The 22,736-nt window shown below is 48.2% G+C and overlaps 1 protein-coding gene across 1 annotated transcript in view; it reads left to right on the top strand.

The window, feature by feature from the left end:
- The window catches only part of Tll2 (tolloid like 2), a 117,953-nt gene that overhangs the window by 79,848 nt on the left and 15,369 nt on the right, over positions 1–22,736 (top strand). The window contains 7 exon segments of the mRNA XM_028889409.2: positions 1,178–1,302; positions 4,047–4,162; positions 8,263–8,365; positions 15,276–15,392; positions 16,243–16,388; positions 17,160–17,355; positions 22,074–22,199. Of these exon segments, the coding sequence (XP_028745242.1) occupies positions 1,178–1,302; positions 4,047–4,162; positions 8,263–8,365; positions 15,276–15,392; positions 16,243–16,388; positions 17,160–17,355; positions 22,074–22,199 (929 nt within the window).

Here is a 22,736-nt window from a genome sequence, read left to right as displayed (position 1 = left end):
AATTCTCTGTGGGTAGTTAAAACTCTTCAGTAGTGTCGCGTGCAGAGAGAGCAGAGGCAGGGGCATCATCCAAGCAGGACGTAGAAGTGGTTGCTCTCTCCCAGTTCACACAGCAATGTCTGGGGACCGGGAGAGGACAGTGAGGAAAGAGGCGCTGCTGACAGCTTCCAGAGATTGAGAGACAGACGAATACTGAGAGGACCCCACTGGAGGGACGCGTGACCGCCACTGGTCTCCTTAAATACCAACTGGAGTCAAGAGTGAATGAAAGCTGAACATCGGAAAGGAACGGAGACAGTGCTTTTCAGGAAGTTGGTTAAGGAAGGAACACATGATACTTGGAGACGGGACAATGTGTAGGACAGGCCCAGATAGAGGGTCTACAGGCAGAGGAGGGGGTTCAGATTCTGCAGTGAGGTATGACTAGGTCAGGGCTCAGCTAGACATCTGGGGGTCCTCTTGTGCTTTAGAAATACCCCTGACATTTTAGATCTTAGTCACACAAGTAAGAGTAAGGTGCTAGGGCTTGGAGGGGCCATCACAAACAACCAGCCAATCTCCTATTGTACAGAGGAGTAAACTGAGGCTCAGAAAGATTCAAAGAAAGAAAGGGGCTTCTCAAGTTAATCTACATGGCAGAGTCAGGCCTGGCATAGGATTATGCAGCCTGGCATCTTTGGGTGACCCCTATTGCTCTTGATTTAGCTGCCAGACCAGTTCCCAGGCTCTTCCTGAAGCAGCTCCAAGACTTTATCTAAACAAAGTAGTGCCTAGTGCACAACTCCAGGGGGTGCCACTCACACCGTGACCTCTGGATGGTGGTCCCTGGTTTGTGCAACACGATGGCCCCAGGGTGAGGGCCTGTCGAGGGCTTCGTGGAAGTGCTCCGTACTTCCACTGAGTAAGGCAGGCTTCAGACTACTAGACTAGGGTATAGTTTTCAAATCGGCAGTTGCCTTCCCATTGGGAAATGAGTAGGCAGCCGATGGGGTGGAATGCTCTAAGGCAGCCTGAGTGAAAGAAACCACTCAGTCATAACAACAGGGGGAGGGGGTGGCAAGTGATGGGGACAGGAATGTTGATGGGTCACCAAGAAATGAATGAAGACTGGGAGTCTTCTCGCACACAGCCTGGCAGCCTTGACTTTTCTTTCTCTCTCTCTTTTTTCTCCCTGTAGAGGAGTTTTCTTAGACACCATCCTCCCCCGTCGAGACGACAATGGCGTCAGGCCAACCATTGGCCAACGTGTGCGGCTCAGTCAGGGAGATATAGCTCAAGCCAGGAAGCTGTACAAATGCCCAGGTAACTGTGAGCCATGGGGATTCCCAGAAACTCCTAGCATCCCATGCTACACAACGCATGCTGTGTGCAAGCAACCCCATCCCTTGCTGGGAAGAGCTGTGGGGAACTGAAGGGACGACTATTTGGAAGCTGTGGTTTCTTGTGTCTTTGTTAGGGGGTGTGCAGTACAGTGCAGAATGCTGAAATGGAGAGGCACATCGCAGGCTCAGAGCCCATAGCCTGACTATGGGAGGCTTTTGAAGTTCCTTGGCAAAGCCTTGAGTGCAGAGAGAGAGGGAGTAGAAGGCGGTACCACAGTGGGACCCATTGCTCCGAGAGCCCATCTTCTTTCTAGGAAACCGGGGAATGTGAATATGGCAAAGGAAGAATCAAGAGTTTCTGGCAGGAAGACAGAGAGTGAGGGAAATACTTTGGGGATGATAGGGTCTGATTCCCAAATGCTACAGTCAGAGCAACTTTCTGGTGCTGTTGCCTCAGGGTTGGTCACCAGCCATAAGCTATTAAAGACCAGAGCGTATCTTAGGTGGAGCAAAGCCTTGTCCTGAGCTAGGGCCGCAGTCCCTTCCCCTCAGACTGGCTCTCTTTGCCTTCATCTCTACCCTCATTTCATTTCTGTTGCTGTGATAAAATACACTGACAAAAAAGCCACGTAGGAGAGGAGTTTATTTGGCTTAGAGTTTCAAGCTACAATCCATTATTGTGCGGAGGTCAAGGCTGGAACTTAAGTGGTAACAGTTAAGAGCAGAGAGAGAATAAATGTATGGATCCTACACGCTGTCTCATGTCGCTTTCTCCTGTCTTATATAGCTTGAGACGCCCTGCCTAGGGAATGGGGCCACCTACATTGGGCTGGGTCTTCCTACATCAAATAACAAGACAACATCCCACAAACAAGCCCACAGGGCAATCTGATCTAGATAATTCCTCATCAGGACGCTCTTCCCAGGTGTTCTGTTTTGTATCAAGTGGACAGTTAAAACTGACCAGCTTTGGCATCTTTTCATTCCATGTCATCCTGGGGTCAGTGCCCTAAGGCACTTCTAAATCCATACAAAACATTGATTGTAACAGCCAAGTTTGTGCCCCTGATGGGGCAAAATGAACTTTAGGAGCTCAGGGAGGACAGAAGGAAGTTCCATCATCAACAGCTCCAGTAGCCTTTGCCACATCCTTCAAACCAGATGTGTTTTGATTTGTGGTGAAATATTTGAAACTGGGGCCACTGGAGAAAATCAGGACTGACATTGCCCTGCAATGTGGGACCATGGAGACTGAAAAATGCTGTGTAGGCTGCATCCTTATGGAATGAGGAAATGTATTCATCCAGCTCTCAGTCATCTAGGGGCATGGTAGGGCTGAAATCCAGGACACACGTATCATATAACCCTCTGAATGTAAAGGGAAACCTTGTATCATTCCCTGGGAAATGCCATAGTATTTATTTAGTTACACTGTATATGCTTCTTATTTCCCCAAAGGCTCCCGGCAGCTGGTAAATATCCTGGAGCACACAGTAATGTATCTATTCTTGCAGAATGCAGATGATTATTCCAAAATAATTTCCATGGAACCCTCGGGGGTGTTGGCTGCTGGGAGTGAGCCTCACTATGCTCGGCAGTTGTTCTGTAACATGACACGGAGGCCCTGATAGCTGGGATTTCCTGAGGCAGATGATGGGCAGCCCTCCACATGCCCTTTCCTGTCGCTCCAGGAGCAGCAGAGGATGCTCCAAGGGGTCACTGCAAGCCAAGGCAGTGGCCAAGCAGAGGTGGGATCAAGAGTGGGAGAAAATGCTTAAGGATGCTGCTCATTCCTTGCACTTTGTGGGTAGCCCCATGGTAGGGGTCACCCAGCAAGCCACTGCCTTTGTATTTGGGAGGTGGCAATCCCCAGGTTTCAGGAAATACAAATGTTGTTTGCTCCCAATCTATAGGAATCCCTCTCTCTTCATTTCTTTTAAGGACAAATTACAGAAAGTGATTTTCTTCTCATGCAGATTCTATGTTCTAGACACATTCATTTCTGGGCAACCTTCAAAGACAAATAGACCCAAGAGCTCTCTGTAGACCATCCTTCTATAACTGCCTCTACCCCTGCGCTTCTCTCTGCTTCCTTGTTTGTTTGCTAGTTCTCTCGGAGATAAATGGCAAAAAGAAAAGAATTTAAAGGGGGCATAAATGAGTCTCAGAGCATGTTTTCTTTTGGCTTTACTGACTTATACTTCTGTATTCTCCCTGCTACGGATGTTATTATTAGCAATTATGAAGGCTTCAGTGTGGCTGGGAGATGTGTAGCTCACTTGTCTAGCATGGCCCAAGGCACTAGGCTCAGCCTCTCTCATCAATCAATCAATAAATCAGTTGTACAATCTCTGGAACACTCTTGGGTGCCAAGCCCCGAGTGGACCCATTCCATGTGATATAGGTGATCTCACTGGCCCCCTGAGTTGGTCCAGCTCATGGTCCAATTCATAGAGAATTGAGATCTGAACCTACATCAAGCCATACTGAGTACTGACAGCCTTTGGAAGAAGCCCTGGGTGCTACTCCTTGGCACCAAGATCTACACTTGCTTGCCTTGGCCAGAAAAATAACCATCTACTCAGCTTACTCTTCATCCGTCATTCCCAGGGCTTTGGCTTGGGAAAGCCTGTTACTCCACAGGCCTGGGCAGGGGTAGCTCAGGGGTTGGGGGGAAGAAGCCTCATGTGTGCCTGTATCAGAGTTGCTGTTTTGCTTGTACAGCGTGTGGGGAGACTCTACAGGACACAACAGGAAACTTTTCGGCACCTGGTTTCCCAAATGGCTACCCTTCCTATTCCCACTGTGTCTGGAGGATCTCTGTCACCCCGGGGGAAAAGGTAGGTGAGAACATTAACTCTCCTGATCAGACCTTTGCATGTTGATCACATACCTGGCTAGACACATGAACAGTAAACACAATTTTTAAAAGGTAGGTTGGGCCCCCATCAGGAACAGGGTGGCGCTCTAGGTCGAGTGGGATAGGAGGATCTGTACTTGTAGTAATAGCAGCTGTTCTGAGCACCCACCGAGTGCCAGGAGCACCACTGCTCACATTGGATTCATTGTTTCATGACTTCTCAGCCAGTTGAACCCACACAAATGGAGGCCTGGCATGTACTAAAGATCCACACCACAATCTGTCCTTCACCTTGACTAACACACTGTTCTAGGACTCTAGAGGGCAAGTGTCCCATATAAAATTTCTTGACACCTTGGAGTGTCAGGCAACATGGCCAACACAGTTGGATTCTCTTCTCCAGCCTCTACCTCCACCTGTGTTGACGCCCCAACCCACGTTCCTGAGTATCGTTCACTCCAGCCTTTCAAGCAGCTGCTCTCTGGCTGCCCTCTGGTAGGATGGACTGTCCAGGTCTGTGTCTGTTCTCAGATCCAGGAAGGAAGCCATGGCATGTCCAATAAGCGGGCTCAGGGAACGCCAAGGCCCTGGGTCCCTGGAAGAAGATGTTAGAGGCTTAGCAAGCCGTGTATTCACAAGTTCCGTTAGTCCTGAAGATGCCATACCCCTCTGGAGCTGAGCTCAGGGCCAGGGCCTCTTCTCCTTGGTCCAAGATGGATATGTTCTGCTCCACTACAGGATCTTATGTCCATTTTGTGGACAAGGAATCTAAAGGGAAATTGCCCAATCACATAGTAAAATGCAGATTTGAACTCTAAAGTTTATCTTTTCTTAAAAGATTTGTTTTATGTGTATATGTGTGTTGAGTGTGTGATTTGTGTGTGTACATGTGTGTATGGGTGTCCATGGAGTCCAGAAGAGGGCTGGAGCTGATCCAGATTGCCTGATTTCAGATCCTCTAGAGCTGGAGTTAGAGGCAATTATCAACCACCCAACATGGGTAGTAGGAACTGAACCAGGGTCCTCTGCCAGAGCAGGACACACTCTTAAGCACTGGGCCATCTCTCCAATCTTCATCTTTTTACTGTGTGTTCTACAAATCTAGATATTCTTCAAGTTGTCTCAGAGCAGATCAACCCTCTTTCCTTGGGTCTAGGTGAGGGGATGTCCCTGTGTTCCCAGATCCCTCTAGAATCACACCTGTCACAGCATGCTTCAGTATCATAACTACTGAGGTACTGTTGAATTTATAGCCCTTAAGCACAGTGAGGACAGAGATTGTCCACACCAATGCCAGCATCCCACTTTGTATGGCACAGTCACGGCACAATGAGGGTTTGTTGGATGGATATGTGGATGTCTGAGGATAGAGTGAAACCTGGGTATCTGGAGATAGTGGGATGTGCTGGATGTTTTCCAGGTGTCCATAGACAGTCTACATAGTTTATTACTTCAAGTATAATGTGAGAACAAGAGAGCAATGGCTAGTGTCCACTGAAAGCAATTTTTACAGACTGGATTCTTTCCTTGGTAAGCCATGTAGGTCACTTAATCACATCCTTGCATCAACCCCACATGCTAGATGCTGATACCCCACTTACCATACAACAGAAAATTGGACTTACTCAAGGTGACTAACTAAATTTGATGGAGAGTTGGGAAGTGAATATACACCATGGAAAGACTAAAAACCTGAACAGTGGACCATTGTCATGTCACACAAAGGAGACAGAGTTCACACACATATACATTTGCACATGTGCATGCACTCTCACAATGAAGTATTAAGGCAATGCCAGGGCTTGGAAGGCTGCTCAGTGGGTAGGATAGCTTGCTGTGCAGGCCTGAGGACCTGAGTTCAAGTCTCTAGCACCCCAGTAATAAGAGAGGCATGGCTGTGCATGCCCGTAACCCGAGCGCTGGGAGACAGAGACAGGCAGCCCCCGAGAGCTCGCTAGCAAACCAGCTCAGCCCACTGGTAAGCTTCTGGATCAGTGACCGATCCTGTCCCAAGGGAATAAGGGTGACAGAGGAAGACAAGGGACACCTTCCTCCACCCTCTGTATGCATGTGCACAGATATATGTGCTCACACTTACAGGCATGCTCCACTACCGTACACAACACACAGTGTGATTGTCATCTTGAACCTGAGACTTATACCTTTTGTGTGGATATGACCTGCTAGAGGTATTAACAGGCAGGAAGAGGAGGAGGAGGAGGAAGAGGAGGAGGCCTGGTAATCCCCACATTGTTGACTTGCTGCACAGCAGGCCTATGTGATATGTTTGAACCATGTAAGCTTCACTAAGTCTCAATTATCAGTGCCCACTGGGGGCACAGAGAATATACATGGTTGAAATTCCTACAATTATTCCCATTTCTGCCTCACCCAGCCTTCCCTAGAGCTGCCGGTAATTAGTAAAGTTGATTGATTCCATATCACTTCTCGCTCATCACCTTTTTCTTCCCCAATGGTCTTTATGGTTCACTAACATACTTAAAATAATTAGCCTGAGTAGTTATCCCTCTCAGACCATGAATGTGTTTCCAAGGAAGTTTTACTAACATTTCCTCACTGTAATCTTAAAAGAGCAAAGACTAAGTAGTTCTGTGGGACCAGCTCATAAGCATTCCTGAACCTCATCACCTATCACCAGGTGATGCAGACATGAGAGAAACCCAGGGACACCCTAATCTTAAGATACTCTAAGCTTGGGTTTCTCACTCCCTAGGAATCTGATAGACACATCCATGTTATTTTCTGGTACTCACTTTTCATTTTCTAGGGGACCACTGGACTCTAGGGAAGGGGTCGGCACTCTCATTGATGATCAGGATGGAAAGAAAGCCTGTGAGGGGCAGTGGGGTGCCAGCTGTGATATACTAAGAGCATACTCAGAGTGGTCTGACTTTTAAAACTGTGTTTTTGGAGTACTTGCTGTATACCAGACATAGCATTAGTCACCCTGTATACAGTTTCTCTCACAGACTCTTCCGCAGCCTGCTGGTGTGCATATTGTTTTCCAGATGAGGAAAAAGCTCTAGGAAGTCAACTACTTCCTCAAGATTCTGGAGTCAGTGAAGGCAGAGCTGAGATGTGGGTCCAAATGTGTCTGACTAGAGAGACCTCTGAGGGGGAGAGAGATTGGGGACTCCTACAGATCAAATGTCAGGTGGTGCCATCTGAGCAGGGACTTAGGTGTGGGCACTTACCTGGGCCTGGCAGGTTCTGGAACTTCTAGAGCATTGAGGAAGGGACAGAGGCTTGCCTTGAAGCATCTAGAAAACAAATAGGGCCCGACTTACGAGATGGGGGCATAGGGATTTCTTTAGGGATTCCCTAAGCATGAGTTGGGAGCAGTTTGAGAAACCCGAGATAGAAGGTGTGGGAGACTAACATCAAGCTGTAGTTGTGGGTAGTCTGGGAATCATCCCAACGGTAGCCACTAGGAAGAGACATTGAAGAAGAGCAACACAGTAACACACAGTAAGTGGTCAACCAGTAAAAACAATGGGATGGATGGATGCATGGATGCATGGATGGATGATGGATGGATGGATGCATGGATGGATGGATGGACTAACTTCAGGAAGGCTTTTGGAGACAACTCGTCAAAAGTGGGAGATCATGGCTGAGGGGATGTTGATCACAGCTGTGCTCACGTGCACTTGAGCTAACCCCAGACCCTCTGAATGATTGATGATGTTACAAGATCTTTTCGTATCTCTGAACTTCATTGACCCCTTACCTCCTTCCAAATCCCGAGTCTCAACTCACCCTGGCCCATCTTTTAATGCATCTTGCTTTCTGTAAACCACCTAGCAACTTCAAAAGCCCAAGTGACTCCCCAGAGAGAACTAAAGGACCCATCTCCTTCTGTTTACTCCCCATCCCTCCTAAGGTTTATTATTTAATGTCAGGAGGTTTCCTGTGTGTGTGTTTTGAGAAGACACTCCTACCGAGGTCTGAAGGCTCTGTATGCTAAGGGGTAACATGAGAACACTGGTATGTAAGATGCATCCTTCAGAACTCCTCAGGCTTTGTTGTTCAATCCTACTTTATGGTAATTCTTTACAGATCATCCTAAATTTCACATCCATGGATTTGTTTAAGAGCCGTCTGTGCTGGTACGATTACGTGGAGGTTCGGGATGGTTACTGGAGAAAGGCCCCCCTGTTGGGTGAGTAGACTTCAGACAGCCTTAAGAGAGAAGAGATGGGCCGTTCCCTGGGATGCTCTTACTATCTGGAAGGTTCCATTGTGGCAGCCAGCACAAGAAGCTCTCAAGGGTTCTTGTCGTTGTACAACTGAGCACTCCATTTGGCCACACATGTTAAAGGCTTTTAAAAACTGTCAGCACCCGGTGACCCAGCAATTCTGCTTCTTGGAATTTCTCCTAGGGAACTAATTAAGGAAGTGTGCAAAGCTCTAGCTCCAGGGAGGTGCGCTGAAGCGGGGAGAATCAAAGGCAATTTAAATGTTCAACAGTAGGGGTTAGCTGAGTAAATCGTGACACATCTTTTCAACAGAAAATTCCCATCCATTAAAAATAAAGTTAGAGGTGAGTGTGTATCAACACAGAGAACTTTTCTAGCACTCTGTAACCTGCAAAAAATATGCTACAGAATGGAGTAAATAGAATAATTTCAAACATATATGTGTACATGCAGATGTGTGTAACAGGGATTGCAAAGCCAGCTGCTGTAACAGGCAGAGATGAACAGAATGGGATCAATATGAAAAAACAAGGAGTCCAACTCTGCTGTCCCTAATGGTTCAAATCTAAATTATTTAAACTATTGCGTGGACTGAATCCAACTACAAGAAACCATTTTATAACTTACAAAATAAATCTCAAATAAAGTTAGAGATGTAAATAACACATAGTGGTTATTTCAGAATGGTAAAGGATTTTTTAGTGTTTCTGTTCTGTTTTTAGCTTACGATTTTCTGATAGGCAGGTATTATTTTTGTGGAATAGGAAAGAGTATGGATTCATCCACCAAAGGCAGTTTGGATCTTTGAGTGAAAGGTCACTGGAAGACACTTTATAGACACTTGATGACCAGGGATGATTAATATTGCCTGGAGGATCAGTGGTCTTGGGTCTTGGGAGCCGACGCTGGTACTCATCAGCCCGAGGAAGCCAGCTATAATGGAGTTGTGGAAAAAAATAGGCCAACAAAGAGCCAGATGAAAGATAGTAGGGGATCCTCACTGCTGGAGTGCTCTGAATGATGGCCTGCTGGCCTGGCCAAGTCTAAGGTTTTGGTGATGACTTGGTCCCCAGCATTCCTTCATGTGAGTGGAAAAGCCACTTTTGCTTTGCTGCAAGGAGCTGTTGCCAGGGTGGTTGGCTGCAGATGGTGATGAGACAGAAGGCCCTGATGTTGTGTGAGATCCTGGGTGACCGGGATGAGACAGTCACACCAGACAGGGACAGTCTCTAGGGAACCTGTAGCCTTCTGCATGAGTAACCTCAATGTCAGCTATCAGGGGATAGCACACAAACACCTGTATCTAGTGGAAGGATTTGTTTAAACTCCCAAGGGTACAAACAGGTGGGGATTTGTGTCTTCGGAAACTCCAAGGTACCAGGGAAGAGCCAGTCTGCCTGCCATCATTAGGAGAAATCCATCATGTGGCTAATAGTCCAGACACACAGATCAAGTGCCTCCCCCGCAAGTATGTATAGGAATGTGGGCACGGGCAAGGGAGTATTCTGCCCAAGACAGGGTAGAGTCTGCCTGCACTGGGTTCTGTTTTCTGCCTAAAATAAACAGACATGGAAGTAACAGTCAGAGATATGGGTCACAAGCAGCATTGGTCAGGTGTGCCAAGATGGCACAGGGCAGGGAGAAGACTCGGTAAGCAAAGTGGTCTTTGCATAAGCCTAAGGACCTGAGTTTGGATCCTTAGCACCCACATAAGAAGTCAGGCACTGTAGTGTGTGTCTGTGACTCCAGTACTAGGGGGCAGTAATGGAAATAGGTGGATATATGGAACTCACTACTCAGCCAGGTTAATTGAATCAGTGAGGTCCGGATTCAGCAAGAGACCCTGTCTCAAAAAATAAGATGGAGAGAGAGTGAGGAAGAAAGCTGATGTTGATCTCTGGCCCCACATGCACCTGGGTACATATGCAACTGCATTCACATCCACACACATGTGCAGGTGCACTTGCACACACTTATGTACTCATACAAGCCTCCCAAATCACAGTGAGGATGGATTCCTGGGAACAGGGGTTTCTAAACTTGTCTGATCATCACCATTTCCTGGACAACGTCTCTGGTAAACAACTTAACCAGAACCCACACAGACTGGGTCAGAGAATGGTCCTGCTGGTCTCGGATGTGCTTCTGTCTGGTACCAAACACACAGAAAGGATGTTCATTAGGGAGGAGGTGGTTACCTCCAAGAAAGGAAGCTCGGGGATGGTGGGCAGCTTCATGTTGTGCTTTGTACACTTCTCTACTGTTTGGATCTTCTACAATAATGCTTTACAAATGCTACGTGGGAGGAGCTTCATGAGTACAAGGAACCACAGACCCCCTCAACCTGACAGATGCCTTCAAGTCACTGAATCCTACACTACACGGGAAAGCCCAGCTCCCTCAGGGCTAGCCAGTGACTGAAATTAGTCCAGAGTGCCAATGTCCCGGTCTGGGGACAGGTGACTGCTAAATATTTGCAGTCCTCCCCCTCCCCCAAGCTGTCAGAAGAAACACACCATGTGTTGTTTGTCTGGGAGTCAAAGTTAACCAGGCTTCCTGGAGTTTTGCTTGCTGAGGTTGGCAGCCTTAAAACCCCAGGAATGGGTTAGACTAAAGCCATGAGAGGAAGGAGCCAAAGTCCCCCAGAAAGGGCCAAGGCACGTTCCAGAGAGTGGACACCGGCCAGTTTCCAGGCGTACCCTTTGCTTGAATGGCAAGTGGGCATTTTCTCAGTGGGGATCCTGGTGTCTCTGCTACACTCTTCATACCAGAACAGGACTTGTGCAGTTGGTCGGTTTATTGGTGATGATGGCGATGGCTTGGGTTGATTTTTCTCAGGAGGAAGGGGTTAGGGCTCATATTATATTCTCCCTGAATTGCACACACTCTGTGTGTGTGTGTGTGTGTGTGTGTGTGTGTGTGTGTGTGTGTGTGTGCTCTCTCACATGCACAGTGTTGCAGCTGAGGCATGGCCGGGTGCCTGGAGCCATCATTCTTCATTTGCAGGCACCTCCTTTGCCAACTATTTGGTCTGCTCTGATGTTTCCAAATGCAGTCGTTAGTGAATTTTTGTGTTTGGAACAAGTGCATTGTGTTGGCTAAGCTGGTCCCTGGGAGGGGTCAGTGCCATGAAATCTGCTGGGAGGAGGCAGGTCAATGCCCCTTTGGCAGGAGGGAGAGCGGATTAGGGCGGATTGTAAAGTAGACATCTTGCTCTGCATCGAATTTTTTCCCAGGGCAGTGTGTGAAAATCCAGGCATAATGCGTGCATAACTTTTTATGAATGGACCCTTTATGACGCCCCACAGAGCCTATTGGAGTGTCCTCATCTGCATTTCCTCTTCTTGATATCCTTATTAAACTCCTCTAAACCCAGGAGCCAGATTTCAGTCTAGGAATCGACACCTCTCCATGCCAGTTTCTCGACAGCCTGCCCAGCCTCTTCGGAGGGAGGCTGCTTGCGACCCAGGTTTTCATTTACTGCTTTCAAAAGAAAATGAAGTAGATGAGAATGTTTCACAGCTGGTTAAAGATCACAGATGGGTTTTCTGTTCCAGGGGCCATTTACCTTTAACAGGGGGTGGGGGTTCAGGGGTGATGCCTATAGAGGAGCCAGTTGGTAATCTTAAACACTGTCCTGCAACATGGATTCCCCTCCCCTGTTGCCATTAGAGGAATCACTTCAAGCACCCTACTTTTGTCTGCAGAACTGCCTTGGCATTCAGTGTCACCATAGTACACACAAAAGCCCCTTATCCCATTTCCTTGAAACAGGGAGGGGAGTTCAGAAAGGCCAGGCTGGCCCCTCAGAGTCGCGTGGCCCCCACTACTGAGGCTTCCTGGACAAGGGCAGTTTCCCAAAGGAACAGAAATGATAGTGTGAGGCCAACAGCCAAGGCTGGCACCAACACAGATGTGCTTTGTGGTCCGAGGCCTTGATCTTCATTTGTGCCCGTCCTCTTCCAAGCTGGGACATGACCATGGCCCTTCCATTCCCAGGGAACACACTTGATGTCTTATCCCAAATTGTGCAATGTTCAGAATTACACCCAAGTTCCTTTTGATGGTGACGGTGATGAAGGAGGCAGCGACAATAAAAATCTGCATCTCAAACTACCAGACTTCAAATTTTGCTTCCACCTCCAGCTTTGAGGCAAATGCTCTTATCCTCACTTTGCTCAGCTGTGAAATGGGGATAATAGTACCTAATTCAGGGGAGGGCAGTATGTTAGATTTCCCTTGCTCTGACAAAATACCTGAGGGAAATCAACTTGAGAGAGAAAAGGTTTATTGAGCTCACGGTTTCAATCCATGACCCGATTGCTTTTAATTTGGTGACAAGGCCAGAAGCACCTGGCAGAAAAAACTATTGCTCATTTCATGGTGACAGGTGGGGGTATGGGGACAAGGAGAAGATATTCCTTGAGAGCATACCTCCCACTTCTAAATAGTCCTTAATCTATGAATCTATGAATGGATTGATCAATTGATAAGATCAGAGACCTCAAGACACTGCAGCCTCCCCAAAGCCCTACATCTGATCACTCGGGCCCAAACCTTCAACCCAGGAGGTTTTGGGTCACCTTTAATGTTCAAACCATTGCAAGTGGGGATGAAATAATATAGTCCATGTCAGGTGCTTCAGACTGGGTCTTACATCATATCCATGATGAAAGGGGACTTTCATTAGAGCTTCTTTTCCATTAGAAAAGGCAGAGATGTCAGCTAAGGATCACAAAGATTCCAAGGCGGAACAATATACCTGCATGGGCCAGAGGGCTGGGCAGGGGTGGGGCATCCCACAGCAGGGGTGGCAGAGGGCTCTTCTTACTGAGCTAGGTCCATAGGCAGTAAGAATGTCCCTGCTCCCATTTGTAATTGGTCCTCAGTGACTGTGGCAGCTGGGTTTTTGTTGTTGCTGCTGTTGTTTTGGTTTGTTTGTTTGGTTGGTTGGCTTTTGTTTTTTGTTTGGTTGGTTTTTGTTTTTTTGAGACAGGTTTTCTCTGTGCAGTTTTCGGTGCCTGTCCTGGAACTCACTCTGTAGACCAGGCTGGCCTTGAACTCACAGAGATCCGCCTGGCTCTGCCTCTCGAGTGCAGTGCTCTCTCATGATTTCCTGTTGTTCCCCAGAAACTCATCACAGTAATTGGCCATACCAGATGCCATTACCCCAAACTTACAGGCCTCTAGTATGTTATTTCTTTGTGTGTATGTGTGTGTGTGTGTGCATGCATGTATGTGCGTGGGTGAACATGTGTTCAGGAGCATATGCATATGTAGGTAGGACTAGATTGGGTGCCATTCTTCAGATAGCACCCACCTCTGGGCTGGCTAGCCAGGGAGACACCTCCTTCCCAGTATTAGAATTGTAAGCACACACCACCACGCCTGACTTTCTCACGTGGCTTCTGGACTCAAATTCAAATCCTCATTCTTGCACAGCAAGAACTTGACCAGCTGAGCCATTTCCCCAGCCCCTCTAATGTGTTTCTCCTTGCCAAAGTTTTGGCAAAACTTTTATTGCATTGAATATGACCACCACCAAATCCAAATGGCTAGAGGTGGCAGCCAGAACCAGGAGGACGCAGAGTTACCCGGCACCCCTCTGCACTGTCTCTTCTCAAAGAACGTAACCAGAGCTGACCATCTGGAGAACCCATTTGTGCTACTATTTCCTCCCCAGCCTTATGCCTTTCCACATTTCTCAGAAGAATAAAGCATAATTATAGTGTCTAGTGCCTTGTCCAGGGCTTTATGTGGTGCTAATTGTTAAAACACCCACTTTAAAAAAAATTGAGAGCTGATCACAATGGCACATATTTATAATTCCAGCACTTGAGAAGCTGAGGCAGGAGGATCCAGCAAGTTTGAGGCCAGCCTGGGCTACTTAGTGACTTCAATGCCAGCCTGGGCTACGTAGTGAGACTTTGGGCTTAAGCTGTAGTTCTTTTGCCTCAAGTCGAGGCAGCTCAGGAGGTATCCAAGTCCACACCTTCCTCCAAGCTAGGGAGACACTCTATGGCTCCCCAAGGCCTGTGAACTATGGGAAAGTGGCCTCCATTCTTTCTCAGGAGCCTGTAGTCACGATGCTGTGTCACATCGGGGCTGACATGGGGAACTTTGCATGACTGTGTCGTGAGCAAAGGTCTGGACAAGCCACATGGACAATTCCTTACTGAACCCAGAAAGAACAAGGGCTCTTGGGTCATGTTGCCTTGCTGGGCTGTGTGCAGAGACTAGAGACACCATTTTCTGTTCTCCCAGATCCTTAAATCTCCCTGTGGTTTTTTCATTCTGTTTTAGCCATTGTCTTAGCTTGAGGGAACAGGACAAGGAGTCAGTCCTTATGGGGCTCCACAGTGTTCCTCAGAAGTTCTTCATCCCAGTCTTCCTCTCTGGGTGTCACTGAGCCAGCAGGCTGGGAAACCCACTCTTCTTCAACTCCATGCCTTTGGTATCACATCTGGTTCTGAGCAATTCAATGCTAAGAGGCTTCGGTCTCTGGTCTTTGGTTTCTTGGTCTCAGGCCCCACTTCTGAGGCAAGGGCAGCAGAATGCCCAGTGTCCCAAAGGGAAGAGTGTGGGAGTCATCAGAAAGACACATCAGCAATAGCTCAGCACCATCCCCTGCCCTGAGAGCCACCACAGGACCCACCAAGGACCCACGTGGCAGGGAGAGGTGCCTGCACTCTGCCCTGTACTTGGATTGCACGAGTCCTTCATGGGCATGCTCTTGGACCCATCTTCAGTCCCGAGGGTACTGCAGGATCAGCTGTCATTTCAAGGGTCATTGATTACTCCCTGTCTTTCCTTCAGGATGTGGTGAGGTGAGCTCAATGTCCGTAGTGTCCTGACTGTCCTTTTCCTTTCCAGGGAGGTTTTGCGGCGATAAGGTACCTGAGCCCCTCGTCTCCTCAGACAGCCGGCTGTGGGTGGAATTTCGTAGCAGCAGCAGCATCCTGGGCAAGGGCTTCTTTGCAGTATATGAAGGTTTGTTCTTGGCAGATGGCCACTGGCAAGTGTCTGTCCTTCTAATGCAACCCGGTTCCTTCCCAGGTGTACAAAGCAGCTTGCTAGAGAGTCAAGCTCTTAGCACAGGGTCCAGGCTGAGTACCGCACACTGCCTCTGTCACATTGGACAGGCAAAGGCCAGGTGTGCTGAGCTCAACCACTGTCTCAAGCCCACTGAGTTCTCTTCTCAGCCCAGGTGGGGTATGGATGGTGTCAGGGTAGAGTCCTGTAGAGATGGCAGTGGCCTCTGACCACCCGTGAGAGTTCTTGCCTCATCGGTGAAAAGAAAACCTGGTACTACCCGGAGGTCCCTGTTCATGTATGAGGACTGTAAGATCACCCCGAGGGCCACTTCTGTGTGTTTTAACTCTCCCATCTCACAAAGGAATGGAACTAAAAAGTGTCAAAGTCCCCCTCGCCTTGAATCATTGAAAATTTGGTGAACCCAAAATTTTATTTCACAAAAGAAATTGTGAACACATCTGCGCTTGCACGTGTGTGTCTGCATGCACAGAAGTGTGTGTGTGTGTGTGTGTGTGTGTGTGTGTGTGCAAGCACATGAATTCTCTACAGCACCACCTTTTCCAGGCCCACTTGAGTAAGACTCTGAGGATGTGGCCAGGCTCCCACAGTTGGAATGATTCCCCCATGGTTCCGGTGTGCAGAGGATATGGCTATCTAGAGTTGAAACTCTTTAAAGGCGGGCTTTGTTAGACCCAGATGAAAACCCTGGCTCTTGGAGCCACCTAGTGGCAATAAGTAGCCACTCACCTGCATTTGTTAGACGTGGCCACAGACCAACCCTCTTTTTCATACGTTCTTTCTAAAGCCATGTGTGGGGGAGACATTACCAAAGACGCTGGTCAGATCCAGTCCCCCAACTACCCTGACGACTACAGACCTTCCAAGGAATGTGTGTGGAGGATCACAGTGGCGGATGGGTTCCACGTGGGACTTACCTTCCAGTCCTTTGAGGTGAGCCCTGCTGGGATGTGTTCCTAAGAACGAGTGGGAGCTGATGCGTACTCCATGCTCTCTACAGAGACTGGTTCTTATAGCTCCACAGAGATACGGAAATTGCAACGCTCAGGAGGTTGAGGCAGGAGGAAAGTGAGTTTGGGGCCAGACTGGACTATGTAGTGAGATTTGTCTCAGCAAACAAACAAACAACAAACAAACAAACAAAAAAACAAACCAACAAAACACAAAAATACCAGAAAGGACTGGGGATGGGTCTGGGGGGATGGCTCAGTCAGTGAAGTGTTTTCTTGTCTTGCAGGCATGAGGCCCCGAGTTTGGTCCCAAGCACTCATTTTAAAAAGCCAAGCATGGTGTACCCTTGTCAGCCCAGGGATGGGAAGGCAATGCAGGCAGATCCCTAACTGGTTGCCTAACTGGTGTGCTCCAGGTTACTGAGAAACAACAAAGTAAGAGGCTTTTGAGGAACAAGGGTTGTTTACCTGTGGCCTACACACACACACACACACACACACACACACACACACACACACACACACTCACATCTAAAAGAGACAAGTTTCCACTTTGGGTTAAAATTGGAAGCTAAAAGCCTATTTCAAGCCCATTTCCCTGGCTTCTCTTAGACCCTCTCCAGCTTGGCCACCCCAACTTCTGCAACAGGGACAGCTGCCTCCTCAGACTTGAGAGCGATGGTTGGGTTTTGATTCTGAGTTAAAAAGCCAGGCCAGCCAGTGGCATCCATGTGGCCTCTGTCTTTCGCTTTAGATCGAAAGGCATGACAGCTGTGCTTACGACTACCTGGAAATCCGCGATGGTCCCACCGAGGAGAGCGCCCTGATTGGCCACTTCTGTGGCTACGAGAAGCCAGAGGCTGTCAAATCCAGCGCCAACCGACTGTGGGTGAAGTTTGTATCCGATGGTTCCATCAATAAAGCGGGCTTCGCAGCCAATTTCTTCAAGGGTATGGCTTAGCAGTTTGGCCCTCTGTTCATTCACGGGAAGAAAACTTTCCCTAGTAAAAGATCCCCAAATCTATATGAGGCCTTAGCTGCAAGCAAGGCTGTGGTAGGTGGGAAGCTGCTCATTCAGAATGGCTGTAGGGCCCTGTGGGCTTCAAACCTGTGAGGAACAGGCTCTACTTGGCTTCTGCAAGGAGATTTCTATTTGGGGAAATGAGAGTTAGTGATTTTTTGAAGGGTATAGTGTGTTTGTGTGTGTGTGGTAGCATGTTCACATGAATGTGAGTACATGTATGTGTGTGTGGGTGCATGTGCATGTGAGGCCTGAGGCTGACATTAGAAGTCTTTCTAGACGATTTCTACCTTATCCTTTGAATCAGGGTCTCTCATTTTGGCCAGCCTAGCTAGTCAGCTTGCTCCAAGGATACTTCTGCCTTCTGATGTCGGAATTGCAAGCAGGCTGCCATGCGCACTTGACATTTATGTGGGTGCTGGGGATCTCAACTCAGTCCTCACACTTACACAGCAAACACTTTACCTACTGAACCCTGTCTTCAAGACCTAGTGATTTTACCAGGTCAAATGTATTTAGTGAAACCCTGAATTAATTAATAACAACCCATGCATGACATCTTTGCTAACAGAGAGCTCACTGTGTTTTGTCCCAGGGCCTAGGCAAGGTGCTTTCTTTACCTGGTATTATTTTGTTTCTGTAATAACCATTCCAGTTAGGTTTGGACTGTATTGATCCGAGCTGAGAAGGGCTGCTGAGGGTCACTCGGAGATGAGTGGCAGATTAAAGATCTGAACCCTGTCTGACTCCAGACCCCAGACCCTCTACAATCTTGTCTGGCACTCCTTGGTGTGGGCCAGAAAGGCAACCCAGGTCTTCCACCTCCAGAGGCATTGACTTCCATCCTCCATGCTTGTCCTCAAGGGAGGGGGTGGGAGGACAGTAAGGGAACAAATCTCCTTGATGGACCCAGACCCAGATCACAAAGGCAGACCTAGCACAAGGAAGCACTTCCATGTTTCCCCTGAATGGACAATCAGGATCACCAAAGGATGCACACCCTCCTTAATAAGAACACAAGAGTATTCTCTAGGTCTGGTCTACTGTGGCTGGGTGCTAGGAACATGCTAACAGCCTTCAGTAGAGATAGAATATCCCTGCAGTCCCTTCTTCATGGCTCCCTCATTATGGTACCGCTTGGTGTCCAGCCATCCATACCCACTTCAAGGTGTCCTGCCTTCCTTCCTCTTCTATGTCTCCTGGCTGTGACAGATAAAAATCCCAACCCTTACCTCCACCCCCATCTTTCTTGTGCCTCATTTTTGCTTTATTATTTTAGTTTTTGAGAGAGGGTATTATACTGTAACCCAGGCTGGCCTGTAACTCACTCGTATTCGGGGCCATTCTCGTGCCTCAGCTTCAGGGAGCTCAGATCACAAATGTGAGCCACCATACCTGGCCCCGCCTCTTCTTAGATACCTTTCCTAGGTTCTCTGTAAAGGGACGACTGTCAGAAGGACTGACTTCAAGACATACCACCCTGCTAGGCAGCCTCATGTCCTTACAGAAGCCCCAGTTCCCCCTTGTAGAACAGAAAGAAGAAAATCTGTTGAGTTATGAAGCTCCAATAAAACGATGGCCTGGAAATGCTTTGCAAGCTGCTGAGTCCCAAGGGAGATGTAGGGTTATTGTTCTTCCCATTGGGGCATGCAGGGAAAAAAATCAAGAGACAGGATGAACATCTTATTGCCCAGCTTCCTTTGACCAGTGGGGCACAGCAGGATGCCCCAGAGCGCAGTGTCTGGCTCGTGTGTCTTTGCCAGAGGGAGGGAGCTGGAAACCACAAAGCCTGTGCAGAGCCAGGGTGAGCCAGAGAACCTTGTGCCTTGATGCCAGTTGGCAACAGCCTTTGCCTGGGGCCCAGCTGGCCCATAACACTGGCCAGGGTGCCAGCTGGCCTCAGCACTGATCTTCTGGTGCCAGATGGCAGCCCCTCAGAGCCAATTGGCTAGGCAACAGGCAGAGCCTTGCACGTCTGCTTACTTTAAGAAAGGATGGTGGCATTCAGGGCTTGGCTGGTCCCACAGCCCTACACAAGGAGTGTGAAATCCTGCTTGAATCCCTACACACTCTCATTCCAGCGCAGAGGGACCATACAGGATGTAGGGTGGCAATGAAGACTTTCTTCAAGGTATTTCTTCAAAGTCCTGGAGTGTGCTCAAAGTTCTCTTTCCTTACTTGTCTCTGAAATGATTTTAAGACCCCGTGTGGGTCTCATTATTGAGCCATAGAATGGCTCCTTCTTTTCCTGTGTATCTCGGGGGATGGAAAGAAGCCAGAGCTCTGGCCATAACTGGCTAAACTCGGGTTCTAGCCAATTCTACTTGCATGCTCTCAGATTTTCTTCGAAGGTGTGCACTGTGTGGGGTGAGCATGAGCCAGTGGGCTTGGCGCAGGTGATACCCTGTGGCACTGTGGAGGCCATGAAGCCACCAGACCCTGGCAAGCCTGGTGCCCATTTGCCTGCCACTGACCGACGCTGGCACAGTGCTGCAGACAGCAACAGCCCACTGCGCTGGCGGCTCTTCTCTATCTCCTGCCTTACGCGTTACCCCCTTTGTCTCCACACGAATGGTGCTTTCGTTGATTCAAGTCAACCCACTAGCTTTTTTTTCCATCACCTAGCAACAACTGTGCTAAGAAGTGGTGATCCCCTCTTTCTTACCTCTGTGCCCTGCCCACAACCTCCACATCCCCTGGCATCGGAGCATCCCCCCTCCCCTCCCCATGAGTCTTTATTTATCTTTGTCTTTTCTCATGGGATCTTTTCTAAGTTTCCTCCGGTCGGTTTTGTAAACCCGGGCACTGCTCCCGTCTGTCTGTTCCTCCTTCCCTGGCCCATCTTTAAAGCCCTTCCCTTCATCTGCTCTTGCCCTTCTCCTCTCCTGCTGCCCACTGTCTTTCTGCCTGACCTGGATGGGCCCATGCTGTTATCTCCTTCCACTGTCCCCTAGCGTTGTCTTTCCAGTTGCTGGCATTGCAGAGACTCTGCCCGAGCTGTTTGAAGTGACCACCCCACACACCGACCACGCGCCAGTCCTTCACAGGCATAATTTCCAACCACCACAAAAGCCAAGGCCATTCTTGTCATTTTCAAACTAGGGGGAAGCTCAGGGAGTTAAACAAGCAGCATCCAAGTCCATGTGATTGGATCACATCAGTTGATCCATCCTGACGCGGCTCCAGACTCTTTCTACTGCCATCTATCATCCTGTATATGTTCATCTTTGCGGATTTTTTGGCAGATGTCTAAGAAAGTGCTTTGTGTATTTCAACACAATGAACAAGTAGTTACTTCAACATCATTTCAACATGTTTAATACTACATTTAATTCATGGCCATGGACAACTTCACTTCCCTGTTCACAACCTCTCTAGGTGCCCAGTGACAAACTCATTTCAGTCTTTGTTGGGTCCAAGAACACCTGATATTCAGAGTGACTCTGTATAATACCACTGAATGAAGCGCAGGGGTTCTGACAAGCTCTCACCCCCCCCAGAGAAGGGCAATCAGGCTGACAAAGGATTCATGCTTCACAGACAAGGAAGACGGGCAGAGAGTAGGCTCATTTGAGTTGGAAAATGGTAGTGAAGAGGGAAAAAGAGAGAGGGCGTTGCATTTCTACAGTTTGTTTCCAACTCTTAAATATTCTGATTTCTTTCATTTGCTTGTGCAACTCATTCTTTCAAGATTTGGCCAACAGCTTCATGCTTTCTCTGCCCTCCTTACCTTGGTGCCACCGACCTACACTCTCCTTCCTGACCCACCCACTTTGCATTTTAAATGATGTCTTTCCTTCATTCTCCTCTTCTGGCATAGGCAGGGCACATCCTGTGTGCTAGCTTCCATGCTTCCATGGATAGATGTACATAGCCTGGTAACAGAGTAGTTTTCCGTTCATTTCTGGTACTCTTCTTGGAGATGGCCATTGCTAAGTACTTGCTCTGCTTTAGTGGCTTGTGAGCTAACAGTGACTCCTGCCTTCTCCTATGGTCAAAGCTCATAGCATCCTACTCCTTGTTGTTTAATGTTTAATAAACACTGGGCACCTGTTTATGCTGAATCCCTTAGGCTCCCAACCTCCAAGCCTCCTTCCTGCTTACCCAACAATTTCTCCCAGGAGCACTGACTAATCTAGGAGCCCAGTGTTTTCTGTATGTTCTTAAGAATTGCTATAAAAATGCTGCCCAGCAGACTTCTAGTTCTGTCTAGGATGCTAGTACATTTCATCTAGAAATGCATCCCACCATTATCTTCCTTTGCTGAATGTCTCTAAGAAGTTCTGTGCTTATGGAAGAGAATCCTAATTCCATGGTATTAAAATGATGAGGCCTCTGGTGTGGAACCTGGTGAGATTCATGAAGCCAATCATGCACACTGAATGGGCGCCTGGTATAATTCTGTTCTCCAACCTGGCTCTTCCTATTCTGCATAACTAGATGCCCCTGTTTATGTGATCAGGATCCCACCTTTGACTCTAGCTGCTGCAGATGACTGTCAAGTACAGACACAGGAGTTTGGGGGAAGTGGTTACTGGAAGTAGCTCTTGTCATAGAGGCATGTACCTGGAGCCTTAGGATGTGGAAGGGAGGGGACACACTGTGCGTCTTGGTGACAGTTTAACCCTGTCACTTTCCCTCCCACAGAGGTGGATGAGTGTTCCTGGCCAGACCACGGTGGGTGTGAGCAACGCTGTGTAAACACACTTGGCAGTTACACGTGTGCCTGTGATCCTGGCTATGAGCTGGCTGCCGACAAGAAGACATGTGAAGGTTGGTACTGGACCTGCCAAGCTGAAATGACAAGGAATTGGAGATTACAAGTTTTAGAAGTGGAGACAGAGACGGGCAGGTGACTGACTATGAAACAGCAGTGTTCAGGAGAGCCACCTATTTTTCTGAGGTAGAAGAAAGTGGGGGCAGTCACAAACATAACAGGTTCCAGCCATCCTTGAAACCCGGAGACAGAGGCTGCAGCTTGTCCCCCTTCTGGGGACAATTCATGTGGTTGCCATGACAAAACCACGAGTGCTCTGGCAGGACACAGTTGAGAGCCCCTCACCTGCTACTTCCCACGTGGCCTGGGTTCAGCCCACCTACCCATCTAAACGAATCCACTTGCTCACACAAGCCAGGTACAGTGAGTAGCTTGATACAGACATCTCTGACTCTCCTTTGGTCTGAGACCTGGGGAGCCCCCCAACTGTAGAACAGGTCAGATGCTCCATCATCACTTTAAAAGCAGTAGATGCGTCCCCAGCTTGTCCTTCCAAAGCCTCAGTGGAAAGCATTTATTTAAAAAAAAAAAAA

This window comes from Peromyscus leucopus, chromosome 1 (assembly GCF_004664715.2).
Source record: "Peromyscus leucopus breed LL Stock chromosome 1, UCI_PerLeu_2.1, whole genome shotgun sequence".
In the NCBI taxonomy this organism is placed as follows: domain Eukaryota; kingdom Metazoa; phylum Chordata; class Mammalia; order Rodentia; family Cricetidae; genus Peromyscus; species Peromyscus leucopus.
This window is presented reverse-complemented; position numbering and strand designations above follow the sequence as displayed.